The 14,671-nt window shown below is 41.5% G+C and overlaps 1 protein-coding gene across 2 annotated transcripts in view; it reads left to right on the plus strand.

Moving 5' to 3' along the window:
* COG7 (component of oligomeric golgi complex 7) overlaps nucleotides 1–14,671 on the plus strand; it is an 87,049-nt gene that overhangs the window by 11,406 nt on the left and 60,972 nt on the right. For both annotated transcript variants that reach the window (XM_044935592.2, XM_025275600.3), the window contains exons 5-6: nucleotides 13,069–13,151; nucleotides 14,344–14,466. In XM_044935592.2, the coding sequence (XP_044791527.2) occupies nucleotides 13,069–13,151; nucleotides 14,344–14,466 (206 nt within the window). The remainder of the gene's footprint in view (nucleotides 1–13,068; nucleotides 13,152–14,343; nucleotides 14,467–14,671) is intronic.

Below are 14,671 nucleotides of genomic sequence, written 5' to 3' on the forward strand. Positions count from 1 at the left end.
GTGCTTTCTTCTTTTGACTCCTGAGATGTAGCACCAGTTTCATGTATGTGAAGTCTCTCAGTCGTGTCCAACTCTTTGCGACCCCATGGACTATAGCTTGCCAGGCTCCTCCATCCATGGGATTTTCCAGGCAAGAATACTGGAGTGGGTTGCCATTTCCTTCTCCAGGGCATCTTCCCCACACAGGGATCAAACCTTGGTCTCCCGCAGTGCAGGTAGACTCTTTACCATCTGAGCCACCAGGGAAGTTTTATGTATATGATGGTACATTTTCAATGATGAAATGAAACCATAAAAAGTTCTGAGATATATATATATATTTATATTTAAGACTTATTTATTTATTTTTGGCTGCACTGGGTCATCATTGCTGCATGTGGGCTTTCTCTGGTTGTGGTGAGTGGGATCTACCCTTCACTGCACTGTGCAGGCTTCTCGTTGCGGTGGCTTCTCTTGCTGCAAACACAGGCTCTAGGCACTAGGGCTCAGTAATTGTGGCATATGGACTTAGCTGCCCAGCGGCATGTGGAATCTTCCTGGGACAGGGACTGAGCAAGTGTCCCCTGCATTGACAGGAGAAGTCTTAACTACTGGACCACCAGGGAAGTTCAAAATGTGCTCTCTTTTAAAAAAAATATTTTTTTAAAAATTTCAAATTTAAATCCAAGGTCATGAGGCTTTCCCCCTATATATATATTTTTTTTCTAAGAGTTTTATAGTTTTAGCTCTTACATTTAGGTCTTTGATACATTATAAGTTAATTTTTATATATGGTACAAGGTAAGCGTCCAGTTTCTTTCTTTGGCATGTGGACATCCTGTTTTCTGAGCATTGTTGTTTCTGAGTGTAGTTGTTAAAGGGACTCTCCTTTCCCCCAGTGAATGATCATGACTTCTTTGTTGAAAATCTTTTGACCATATGTGTGAAGGTTTATTTTTGGGCTCTCTATTCTCTGTATATACAGAGGCATATCTTTGTCCTTATGCCAGTACCACATTGCTTTGATTATTGTAGCTTTGTGGTAACTTTTGAAATCATGAATTGTGAACCCACCAATGTTGTCCTTGTTTTTCAAGATTGTTTTGGCTTTTTGGAGGTCCCTTGAAATTCCATATGAATTTTAGGGTGGATTTTTCTGTTTTTCCAGAGAACACCTTTGAACACCATTTTGGAAGGGATAACTTTGAATCTGTAGGTGGTTTGGGTAGTATTATCATCTTTTTAAAGAATTTTATTTTTTAGCCTCTAATTAAAATAAATAAATTTAAATTAAAAAAAATTTATTTATTTTTTAATTGGTGGAAAATTGCTTTACAATTTTGTGTTGGTTTCTGCTGTACAACACCACGAATCAGTCATAATTTTATATATATATCTCCCCCCCTCCCCTCCCCCTGTCCCGCCCCTCTAGGTCATCACAGAGCACTAGGCTGGGCTTCCTGTGTTATTTAGCAACTTCCCACTAACCATCTATTTCACACATGATAGTGGATATGTGTCAATGCTGCTTTCTCCATGCGTCTCACCCTCACCTTCTCCCGTTGGAAATCTTCTAATTCATGAGCGCAGTACACCTTTTCATTTATTTATATCTTTTAAAATTTCTTTCAGTGGTGTTTTTTGACTTTCAGTGTACAGGATTGTTCTTTGTTACTGTATAGAAATGCAGGTGAGTTTTGGTGTGTTGATTTTGTATCCTGCGGCATTAACTTAGTAGTTCTAAGTTTGTGTGTGTGTGTGTGTGTGTGGAATCTTTAGCACTTTCTATATATGATATCATATTATCTGCAAACAAAGATATTTTTACTTCTTCCTTTCCTTTTGAATGCTTTTTATATCTTCGTCTTACATAATTGTTCTGACTGTAACTTCTAGTACTGAATTGAATAGAAGTTGCAAAAGTGGGCATCCTTGTCTCATTCCTGATCTCAGAGGAAAAGTTTGAAATGGTCTTTCATATCAAGTATTATGTTAGTTGGGGGCTTTTCATATATGACCTTTATTATGTTGAAGTTGTTTGCATCTATTCCTAGTTTTTCGAGTGTTTTTAATCCTGAAAAAGTCTTAAATTTTATCACATGGCTGTTTTGCATCAGTTGAGTTGATCATGTGAACATTTCCCCTTTGTTAGTGTGGTGTATTACATTTATTGATTTTCCTGTGTTGAGCCTTCTTTGCATCCCGGAGTAAATCCCACTTGGTCAAGGGATATGATCCTTTTAATATGCTGTTGAATTCGGCTTGCTGGTATTTTGTTGATGATTTTTGCATCTGTATTTATCAGGGATATTGATCTGTAGGTTTCTTTTCTTGCAATGTCTTTGTCTGGCTTTGGTATTAAGGTAATGCTGACCTCATAGAATAGGCTAAGAAGTCTTCAATGCTCTTCAGTTTGGGGGAGAGTTTGAGAAGTATTAGTATTAATTAAAAAAATTCTTTTTTTTTCTTTTTGTGCTGGGTCTTTGTTGCTGCACATGGGCTTTCTCTAGTTATGGCATGGGCTTTCTCATTGAGGTGGCTTCTCTTTTTGCAGAGCGTGGGCTCTAGATCATGTGGGCTTCAGTAGTTGTGGCCCTGGGTTTAGTTGCCCTGAGGCGTGTGGAATCTTCCTGGACCGGAGATTGAACTTGTCTCTCCTGCATTCGCAGGTGAATTCTTAATCACTGGGCCATCAGGGAAGTCCAGGTATTAATTCTTAATTAATCAATGAAGCCATCTGATATACTTTTCTTTTTTGAGAAGTTTTTGATTACAGATTCAGTAACTAGTTTTATGTCTATTCAGAGTTTCTTTTTCTTCATGATTTAGTCTTGGTACACTGAGTATTTCTAACAACTTGTTCATTTTACCTAGTTTATCCAATTTGTTAGCATATAATTTTCCATAGTACTTTCTTATAATTCTGTTACCTTTAGTAAAATTGGTAGTGTTGTCCTCTCTTTCATTTCTGATTTTATTTGAGTCCTCTTCCTTTTCCTTAGTGAACCTAAGTAAAGGTATGTCAATTTTGTTCACTTTTTCAAAGACTTTTTCAACCCTTCATTTTGTTGATTTTAATGTTTTGTTTCTGATATTCTCTGTTTTACTTATTTTTGCTCTCTGTTATTTCTTCCTTTTTACTAACTTTGGGTTTAGCTTCCCCTGCCCCCTAGTTTTGTAAGACATAGAGTTTAGGTTGTTGATTTGAAATCTCTCTTCTTTTTTAAAGTAAGCATGTACAGCTACAAATTAGCTCTTAGGATTGCTTTTGTGGCATCTCGTGAGTTTTGGTCTGCTAGGTTTTTGTTTTCATTTGTCACTTTTAAATTTCTCTTGTGGTATCTTTTTGATTCATTTGTTGTTTTGGAGTCCACATTATTTGTGAATTTTTCAGTTTTCTTCTTTTAGTTGATTTCCAGTTTTATTCCATTGTGATCGGAAAAGATACTATATGATTTATATGATGGTAGTCTTTAGAAATTTATTAAGACTTGTTTTGTGGCCTGTGATATGGTCTATCCCGGAGAGTGTTTTATGAGTACTTCAGAATGAGTATTCTGCCATTGTTGGATGGAGTGTTCTGTATTGTGTGTTAGGGCTAATTGGCCTGTGATGTGTATTTAAGTCCCTGCTTCTTTATTATTGTCTCTCTGGTTGTCTTGATGTGCTTTCTGAATGCACCTTCTGCAGGCTCTGTTCCTTTTCTTTTTTTTACCCCCTGTGGTACTTTTGCAAAGGTCACATGGTAGAATTTTTTTGTTTGTATTTATTTCTATTTATTCATATTTGTATGTGGGTGCTTTTTTTCTGGGTGCACTGTTTACTGAAAAATAATGAGCATGGGATTTCCATGGAGACCCCTCCTTGTTTTGCTGTTGTTTGGTGGCTTAGTTGTGTCCAACTCTTTGCAACCCTATGCGCTACAGTACAGGCTTCCCTGTCCTTCACTATCTCCCAGAGTTTGTTTAAACTCATGTCCATTGAGTCAGTGATGCCATCCAACCATCTCATCCTCTGTCAGTCTTCTCCTCCTGCCCTCAGTCTTTCCCAGCATCAGGGTCTTTTCCAGTGAGTCAGCTGTTTGCATCAGGTGGCCAAAGTATTGGAGCTTCAGCTTCAGTATCAGTCCTTCCAATGAATATTCAGGGTTAATTTCCTTTGGGATTGAGTAGTTTGATCTCAGAGTCCAAGTGACTCTCAAGAGTCTTTTAGGGCACCACAGTTCAAAAGCATCAGTTCTTTGGCATTCAGCCTTCTTTATTGTCCAACTCTCACATCTGTACATGATTACTGGAAAAACCATAGGTTTGACTAGGTGGACCTTTGTTGGCAAAGTGATGTCTCTGCTTTTTAATACACTGTCTAGGTTTGTCATAGCTTTTCTTCCAAGGATCAAGCCTCCTTTTTTAGCTGGACTTAATTGAAAGCTTTCCTCTTGCCCTTGATTTAAAGGCTACATTCTCTGATGTGCTCTTCAGTTGCCCAGAGAGAATGGATTCAGGACTTTTCTCCAGCCTCTTTATTCCATGTCTTCCCCATTTGTCAATTCTTTATTTTGCATCTTCTCTTCATTAGCATGATTCCAGGACTAGAGCTGGACCTTTGGAAAATCACCGTCTGGCAGTTTTCAGATAAGATCAGATCGGTCGCTCAGTCATGTCCGACTCTTTGTGACCCCATGAATCGCAGCACGCCATGCCTCCCTGTCCATCACCAACTCCTGGAGTTCACTCAGACTCATGTCCATCAAGTCGGTGATGCCATCCAGCCATCTCATCCTCTGTCATCCCCTTCTCCTCTTGCCCCCAATCCCTCCCAGCATCAGAGTCTTTTCCAATGAGTCAACTCTTCGCATGAGGTGGCCAAAGTACTGGAGTTTCAGCTTTAGCATCATTCCTTCCAAAGAAATCCCAGGGCTGATCTCCTTCAGAATGGACTGGTTGGATCTCCTTGCAGTCCAAGGGCCTCTCAAGAGTCTTCTCCAACACCACCGTTCAAAAGCATCAATTCTTTGACGCTCAGCCTTCTTCACAGTCCAACTCTCACATCCATACATGACCACAGGAAAAACCATAGCCTTGACTAGACGGACCTTTGTTGGCAAAGTAATGTCTCTGCTTTTGAATATGCTATCTAGGTTGGTCATAGCTTTCCTTCCAAGGAGTAAGCGTCTTTTAATTTCATGGCTGCAGTCACCATCTGCAGTGATTTTGGAGCCCCCCAAAATAAAGTCTGACACTGTTTCCACTGTTTCCCCATCTATTTCCCATGAAGTGATGGGACCGGATGCCATGATCTTCGTTTTCTGAATGTTGAGCTTTAAGCCAACTTTTTCACTCTCCACTTTCACTTTCATCAAGAGGCTTTTGAGTTCCTCTTCACTTTCTGCCATAAGGGTGGTGTCATCTGCATATCTGAGGTTATTGATATTTCTCCCAGCAATCTTGATTCCAGCTTGTGCTTCTTCCAGCCCAGCATTTCTCATGATGTACTCTGCATATAAGTTAAATAAACAGGGTGACAATATACAGCCTTGAAGTACTCCTTTTCCTATTTGGAACCAGTCTGTTGTTCCCTGTCCAGTTCTAACTGTTGCTTCCTGACCTGCATACAAATTTCTCAAGAGGCAGATCAAGTGGTCTGGTATTCCCATCTCTTTCAGAATTTTCCACAGTTTATTGTGATCCACACAGTCAAAGGCTTTGGCATAGTCAATAAAGCAGAAGTAGATGTTTTTCTGGAACTCTCTTGCTTTTTCCATGATCCAGCGGATGTTGGCAATTTGATCTCTGGTTCTTCTGCTTTTTCTAAAACCAGCTTGAACATCAGGAAGTTCACGGTTCACATATTGCTGAAGCCTGGCTTGGAGAATTTTGAGCATTACTTTACTAGCGTGTGAGATGAGTGCAATTGTGTGGTAGTTTGAGCATTCTTTGGCGTTGCCTTTCTTTGGGATTGGATTGAAAACTGACCTTTCCAGTCCTGTGGCCACTGCAGTTTTACTACTCATGTTTTCTAGTGAATTTGTTGGAGCTGTAGACCATGGAGCTCACTTGTGTGTTTGGGGTATGCATCCATTTGATAGGAGATTAGAGAAGTAGGAGTGGGGACTGGGGCTCCATGAATTTTAAGTTTTTTTCCTTTCCTTCTGTGTGAATTGGCTACTTGGTGCTGGAATCAGGTTTGAAGAATGCCCTGTGAGTCAGGATCGTAGGCTTTCGTTTTGAAGTAAGCTGTATTTGACAGCTTTCATTCACAAATTTGAATCAGGCTTGATTCTAGATTCTGCTCTTTGTAGGCAGGATGCTGATTCAGAAGGGGGAAATGGGTCCTGCGGCTGTCCCACTGCCGAGCTGGGGTGGAAGCAGACCCTCCCCTGCTTGCCCAGACCTCCTTGGCCCCTGGTGCTCCATGCTAATGTCCAGTTTCTCCCAGCATACCCACTCATTGGCCAAAATGATTGAATATCTGATTGGTATTCTCTGAAGTGTGTAGTATGGATGTTTTCCTGGCATCAACACAGATGGATGAAACTGTGTTTTTCTTTGGTGGTTAATTTTGGTGAGCATCAGGAAGGGTTTTTTCCTGCCACAAAAGTAATATTCTCTTTAATCAATTATCTTTCCAAGAAGGCTAAGGTGCTTCTTTATCTAACAGTTTTTAAAGGGAAATCTGATAAATTAGTACATCCCTGACACAATACCCACAATCTTCAAGTATACATGCCTCATTCATTTTATAAACTAGTGGATTCAGTTCATAAATTGAAGCAGCTTTTTGGAGCCTAATTTTACATATGGCAGGAATATTCACTTATCTAAGTGATCTTATGAAAATAATAAGCATTTGAAAAGCACGTAGTCATTTTTAAACTCATGGAGCCCTGCCCATTACAATGAGAACTGCTGGCTAGTCTCTGGAGTTTAGCTGAGTTATATCCACAGTGGTTGCTATTACAGCTTTTCCTTCTCAGCAGCTTATTGGACTTACCAGAGATGGATGAAAACAGAACAGGTATAAAGAGGTTTTGCACCTGTTAGCTCACGGTTTTTTTCCCCATTCTTTCTTTTAAATTTTATTCTAAGGCTGTGGCATCTGTGTTTTGAACAGAAGGGGGCAGATGGGAGCCAGAGATGCTGCGTGCATGGGAGGCTGCTGAAACTGTATCTCTGTTTTTTCATCAGTAGACATGGAACCAAGTGCTGTGTTTAGCACTTCCTCTGCCCTTAGGGAAAAATATAGGAAAGTACTTGATATTAGACCCATAGAGTCCATTGCTATCTGTTGAATGCTGGTGTTTACCAGATAATTTTCTTATTCCTCAAACCATTAAATATATGAATTTATAGAAGTTTAGTTCGTTTGCTTAGTTCCCATCTGATATAATCAGAGTAGGAATTTTCAAAGGGATTACTAACTTGTAAATAGTGTTTAAAATATTAATTACGTGAGGAATGGCAGGGAATACAAAAATGAAAAGATTGCTGTCCTTCAAGGACTTTATACCTTGGTTGAGGGTGAGGCTGGAAGAAAACAAGTACACAGATAATTTTATTACGGAATGGAATGTGAAAACTGCCTTAGGCCTCCCCAGGATGAAGGAAAATCAAGGAAGCTTTTATGAAAGAGCTAGTGTATGCGCAGAACCTTGAAAGAGATGAATTAAAAATAATTTAAATTGCTTCTGATTATAAAATAATACATATGCAAGTTATTAAACTTTGAAAAAAACGGAGAAAAGTATAAAAAAGAAAATGATATGCCAGTAAACTCACCACACAGAGATGACTGCTAGTATTTTTTTTTTTTTAATTAATTTATTTTTTGGCTGTGCCCTGTGGCATGTGTGATCTTAATTCCCTGACCAGGGATCAAACTCTCGCCTCCTGCAGTGGAAGCACAGAGTCTTAACCACTGGACCACCAGGGAATTCCCTTTATTATTATTACTTTAAAAAATTTTGACCGTTAGTATTTTTTCCAGTTTTTTTTTCTTTGTGTGTTATATCTTTTAAGGAAAGTACATACATTGAGTATAGGCAATTCTGTATTTTTTTTTTGCTCCCTTTAGCAATATAGCATGAGCATTTTCTCAGGGATATAGGGATTTGATAGGTGAGGAAAAGCATTTAGGGCAGAAGGAATAATGTATATTTGGATGGTATAGAAAGGAGAAAGTTCAGGGTCTGTTTTGGGAATAACAATTAAACCCATTTTAGTGGAATGAACATTGGGAAATGGTCAAAGGTGAGGCTGGAAAGGAAGGTGGGGACAGCATAGTTTGCCTTGAACAAATTAAGGAGTTTCTATTGAGGGAATGATTTCATTGCTGCTGACAATTTATTAGTCTGCTGAGGAATGTGGCAAGAATGGAAGGACTATAGACTTTGGGGATGGGCAGACCTAGTTTCAAATCTTTGGGCTGCTGCATATTAGCAGAGACCTCCACTTCCTGCTCAGTGAAATGAGCGTAGAATACGCACTATGTTCTTGGGAGGATTAAACAATACAGGTGTGCAGCTCCTGATCAGAGGAGGCCTCCAGGGAATATTGCTTCCTCTTTCTCTGGAACCTCTCATTCAAGACTTGTAACCCTTATAGCAACTTAAAGGAAATAAATAATTCCTAAGAGGCCAGTAAAGAACTCCTGAACACTCTCTTAGAATGAGAGCTGCATCATTTCCAAAAAGCCGTGCAGCTCAGCAGATTTAACTAAACTGTCAATACAGTTTGGAAGCCCAGACCCACACATGAGTTAGTTGGGTTTTTTTCTTGAATTTGGGCTTCCCTGGTGGCTCGGACCGTAAAGAATGTGCCTGCAGTGCCGGAAACCTGGCTTCGACCCCTGGGTCAGGACGATCCCCCGGAGAAGGGAATGGCAACCCACTCTAGTATTCTTGCCTGGAGAATCCACGGACAGAGGAGCCTGGCAGGCTCCATAGGGTTGCAAAGAGTTAGAGACGACTGAGTGACTAACACTTTCAGTTCTACTTTCTTGAATTTAGTTAAATGTTTTTCCATCATCTACAGTGCTGAAAAGTTAAGTAGTACTGCAAGGTCTAAAAGGGAAAAGTAACATCCTCTTTCTCTACCTAGTCCTTATCCAGGAAGGCCACCACTTTTAGAGCTGTTTTTCTGTGCTCTTTTGCTTTATCTTTCTGCATGATAAATGCCTTAGTTTATTTCTTCATGTTTCAATTTTAGGCTTTGTCTGTTGACTTCTGTTGTTCCAGCTAAGGATTTAGCTTTCACACCACTCCTCTTTCTCTTCCCCATTATCCTCCTGTCTCCTTATTTTAATTGAATCAGTAAATAGTTTTTATATTATCCCAACTTTCTAAATTATTAATTTTTGCTGAGTCAAGCCCAGGTACTGTGATTTCATTCTCTTTCCTGTTCAGCTTCATGTTTATCCTGAAGTTTCTGATCTTTTTATCCCCTTCTCATTCTTTCAGCTCTCCATACTCCCTGGTTTTTTTCCCAGTGGGTTCTTGGGGATAACGCTTTGTTCCAAGTACCCCCTGTTTCCCAGAAACTCTCCTTTTGGCATGCTGTCTCTGCTCTGGACGTGCAGATCCCTGGATTCTTTACTGGTGCTCAGATTTAAAGTCTTGTTTCTGTCAGTTGTCATTCTGGACAAGTCACAGGAGTTAGATGATGTCACAGGAACCTGGCCAAGACATATCTGGGCCCTTCTAGTTGTATGATCTTGATGAACTTATTTATTTCAGTGTCTTCTTACCTCATACGGTTGCCCTGAGGTTATAAGTGAGCTTGCATAAATGGAGAAGCTTTGGAAGTTCTGTGAATGAAAAGTAAACTAGCTTATCCACAGTGACTTTGTTTCAGTGTTACTACCTACTCTACGTTTCGAAGGCCTTAGATATTATCCTTGCTGCTATTTATATTTGCCTGTACATTCAACCAGGTATCCTCTTTCTCCAGGAAAAATTAGCATCAGAGAGTGGGAGAAGTGAAGGACAGCTCTCAGCACATGCCTAGAAGGGTGGTGCTTGCTGTCTACACCTAGGCAGAAACGGGGGTGGGGTGGGGTAAGTTCTGCAGACTGATATAGTGGGGTAACTATTTTAGGAAGAGATTTAAGAGCATTTTTTCTATATATTTATTTTATTTAACATGTAATTATGACATATAGCCTATGTGCAGAGTACTTTCTTATGTCTAAATAACATGCAAAATCATTTGCAGGAGCAACAATAAATGAATTTTGGGGGACTCTTTATTTTTTAATATCAGTGCCCAGGTTGCTTCCTATTGGTACCATAAGGTTTTTATACTGTTTGTTTATAATGAAAAGTCAATTATTGATATGAAATTGGTAACCCATTGACCATATATTATTACACTTCAGGTATGTGAGACTTGGGGACTGCATGAATATCTTATTCACATGATACCTGTATCAGTTTGAGATTCTCTTGATATCAAGTGATGAAAACCTATTTCAAAGTGGCTTAAAGGAAAAAGAGATTGTATTGGTTTATGGAACTGAGAAGTTCAGGGATAAACTTGCTGCAGGCCTGGCTTGATTCAGGATCACAGACTATGTCTTTAGAACCCAGAGTCTCTCTCTTGCCGTCAGAATGGCTGCTATCAAAGAGTCTACAAACAATAAATGCTGGAGAGGGTGCAGAAAAAAGGGAACCCTCTTACACTGTTGGTAGAAATGCAAACTAGTCCAGCTGCTATGAAGACCATGGTTCTTTTAGAAGAAGGACAGTAGATGTGGGGTGGCCAGAATGACAGGTCCACAAAGAGACCTGGCAGGGGGCCCTGCCCAGCAGGTGCTCACTGGTCTTTTTGAAGTGAATTGGTTACGTGCTAAGAGCTGAGAAGTCCTATGGTTGCCAAAGTAGGCTTTCTTTTTCTCTCTGTTGTCCAAATCAGGAACTTGTTAAACTCAGTTTTACAAATTTGTCTATTTAATGTATTGATCTTGAAAACTCGGATTCCTCTATAAGGGCAAAGAAAGAAAGTGAAGTCATGAAGTCCCTCAGTCGTGTCCAGCTCTTTGCCACCTTGTAGACTTGTAGCCTGCCAGGCTCCTCCATCCATGGGATTTCCCAGGCAAGAATACTAGAATGGGTTGCCATTTCCTTCTCCAGGGGATCTTCCCAACTCAGGGATCTAACCCAGGTTTCCCACATTGCAGGCAGACTCCTTACCATCTGAGCCATGGGCTTCCCCTTTATAAGGGCAAAAGACCCACATATTGTTACTTTTAAGGTTTTATAGTGCTTTTGCTAAATGGATTTGCTATTGGCCAATTCTGCTTTATTATTTGATTCAAGAAATAACAAATTCTACTCTGTTGGGTAGAAATTTCTTAACATTGGATTATATATTTAGACCAGTGCTTGTTGTAGCAGTTTTTTTCTAAAAATATTTTTTTGACAGTCCACTAAAATGATGACGGTGTTTAACAGGAGTGATAGGATTGCGGGCAGTTTTTCCTTCATACTTACAGTCAGCTGGGGCTTCCTGGGTGGCTCTAGTGGTGAAGAACCCACCTGCCAACGCAGGGGACACAAGAGATGTGGGTTTGATCCCTGGGTTGGAAAGATCCCCTGGAGGACGGCGTGGCAGCCCTCTCCAGGATTCTTGTCTGGAGAATTCCGTGGACAGGGGAGCCTGGTGGGCTACAGTCCACGGGGTCACAAGAGTCAGACACGACCGAAGCAACGTAGCGCACATGCATGCATGCACGCTGTCAGTTGCGTACTGATGCAGTATTCTCAACAAGCCAGGGCTTGTGGCATCCAATTGAGTCGCATGTTCTCCCTTTAACTTTACTTGTTTTTCATGTGTATGATCTCCACACCACATGAGTTAATTCATTGTCTAGGTAGAAACTTCTGAATAGTAGCTCACAATTAATCCACATTTATCCTGCTGAATTCTTGCCCTTGGCTGCAACATAAAACCTGGTAACAGTATGTACGTATTTTCTGTTGTTCCCTCCCCACAGAAGGGGTGCCAGCAGAGCATCCCAGACACAGTAAGTACAAAGGCCCTGGGGCAGCAAAGAGCATGATTTCTTCTTGGCACCTGTCAGAAGGTATGCTCATGCCAGTAAATTTTAGATCCTGTGAATACCAGCTTGGGTCCCATGAAATGCCCGTTTTTGTAGGTCGGAAGTGGTTCAGTAGCAGCAGCACATGGTTCAGCCTGTCCCTCCGTCAGCGGTCCTGCTGTTGACCTGCAGGCAACTGAAAGTTCTCTGGGCTGCAGTTTCCTCACCCCGATGATGTGGTTAATCGATGGTTATTTTAGACAACTTTTTGCCCTTGACATTTTATGACTCTAGTCAGGGCCAGGATGAGGTGAGGCGGGTGAGATGCCAAAAACACCAAGTTGAAGGAGATGCTCATCCTGCCCTTGTACAACCTGCAGCGTGAGAGGCCAGCCTCCACCCCCCAGTCCCAGCCCTGATTCGAATTCATTTTTCCATTCACATGTGAGGTTTGCTTTGCTGTTGTGTAACCTGAGCTCTATCAATGATGCCTTTTTTTGTTTGTTTCTTTAAATGAGCAAGTTTTTTGTTTTTGTTTTTGTTTTATCTCTGTATGTTTGACTACAATGGCTCTTCATTGCTGCGCCTGGGCTTTCTCTAGTTGTGGCAAGTGGGAGCTATTCTCTAGTTGTGGCGTGCAGGCTTCTCATTGCAGTGACTTCTCTTGTTTCAGAGCATGGGCTCTAGGGTACAGAGCTTAGTTGCCCCAGGGCATGTGGAATCCTCCCAGACCAGGGATGGAACCCATGTCCTCTGCATTGGCAGGTGGATTCTTAACCACCAGACCACCAGAAAAGTTCAGTGATGCTTACTGATGCACTCTCCTCAACAAACCAGGGCTTGTGGTATCTCATTGAGTCACATGTTCTACCCTTAATTTTACTTGTTTTTCATGTTTCTGATCTCAACGCATGAGTTAATTCATTGTCTAGGTAGAAACTTCTGAATAGTAGCTCACAATTAATCCACACTTATCCTGCTGAATTCTTGCTCTTGGCTGCAGCTGAAAACTTAGTAGCAGTATGTACACATTTTGCATTTTCTGTTTTTCTTTAGATCAGTCCAAAATGTTTGTGAAGGTTTTTAGTGAAGTTGAGCGGATGCCGCAGCTTCTTGCGTACTACTACAAGTGCCATAAGGTGAGAAGCTGTGAGCGATGGCCCCTGCGCAGTGCTTGTAGGACTGGGCCACGGAGTCCCAGTTTCAAATCCCAGTTTCTTCCTTAAAGGTCAAAATGTTTGCCTCCATGCTCTCTGGCCTTTTTCTTTTAATTAGCCAGTAGGGGGTGCCCTTGGTTCAGCCTCCGGATTCATTTAATTGTAAGGTGGGAAAAAGAGTCATTGGTTTTCAGCCTTTGTTTTTGTAGCTGGATTTCCTTTACAATGGAAGAGTTTTTAGTTTTCCTCATTTTTGTGTTTGGGGATTCCCTCAAAGCTCAATTGGTAAAGAATCTGCCTGCAATGCAGGAGACCCAGGTTTGATTCCTTGGTGGGAAAGAGGCCCTGGAGAAGGAAATGGCAACCCACTGCAGTATTCTTGCCTGGAGAATCCCATGGACAGAGGAGCCTGGCAGGCTATACAGTCCATGGGGTTGCAAGAGTCAGACACGACTTAACGACTAAGCCACCCCAATTTTGTCTTTTGAGGGAGATTCTCGTCATAAGGTTTATTATGCTTTCAGTAAACCTTGAGAATGTTATCTGCTCTCTAGGTTTGTTGAGATCAGTTTGCTGAAAATCTTGACAGCTTCCTGGAATAATTTAATTCCTGAAAATCTAATGCTCATATGTCTTTCAAGCAGTGGGGTTAGGACATGAAGCTAAAATACATCTTTACGGCCATCCCTGAGGTCTATTCAGAAGAATGAGGGCATGCTGAGTACATTGGCATGCTTTGGGGGAAAGATAAAAGGAGAAAGGATCACTTAGAGGGCCACAGATTCAAGCTCTAGATGACAACAGAGCAGATGGACTGTAAATGTTTTTTCTGCCTTTTGAAAAAATTATTTATTTATTTGGCTGCACTGGGTCTTGGTTGCAGCCTGTGGGGTCTTCATTATGACCCGTGGGCTTAGTTGCCCCGTGGCACGTGGGATCTTAGTTCCCCAACCAAGGGCTGAACCCACATCCCCTCCATTGGAAGGTGGATTCCTAACCACTGGACCACCAGGGAAGTCCCTTTTCTGCCTTTTTTGAAGCCAGCGGTCATCCGTGGGTACCTGCTTGCCCAGGAGTGGGCAGTGGTGGGCCTCTTGCCGAGGTGGGGGCAGGAGGGCAGCAGGCAGCGTATCTTGGCGGGCCCAGTAAGGTCTCATGTGTTCTGCCCTCACAGGTGCAGCTTTTAGCAGCCTGGCAGGAGCTGTGCCAAACCGACCTGCCCCTGGACCGGCAGCTCACTGGACTCTACGACGCCTTGCTCGGTGCTTGGCACGCACAAATCCAGTGGGCTTCACAGGTAACAGCTCATCTGGGTTTTCAGGAGGACAGAGTCCGTGGTGCCAAGGGAGAAGCTGATGACCTTGACGCCCTCAGCTTCACTTGAAGAACCTCCCCTTATGCTGCCATCACCAGAAGGGCTAAAAGATAAGCTTCAAAACCCAAGGCAGGCAAAGCTTCAGGTCTCCATTCAAACTCTTCTTATCGCTCTCATCTGTATCTTA

The sequence above is a fragment of the Bubalus bubalis genome, chromosome 24 (genome assembly GCF_019923935.1).
Source record: "Bubalus bubalis isolate 160015118507 breed Murrah chromosome 24, NDDB_SH_1, whole genome shotgun sequence".
Lineage (NCBI taxonomy): Eukaryota > Metazoa > Chordata > Mammalia > Artiodactyla > Bovidae > Bubalus > Bubalus bubalis.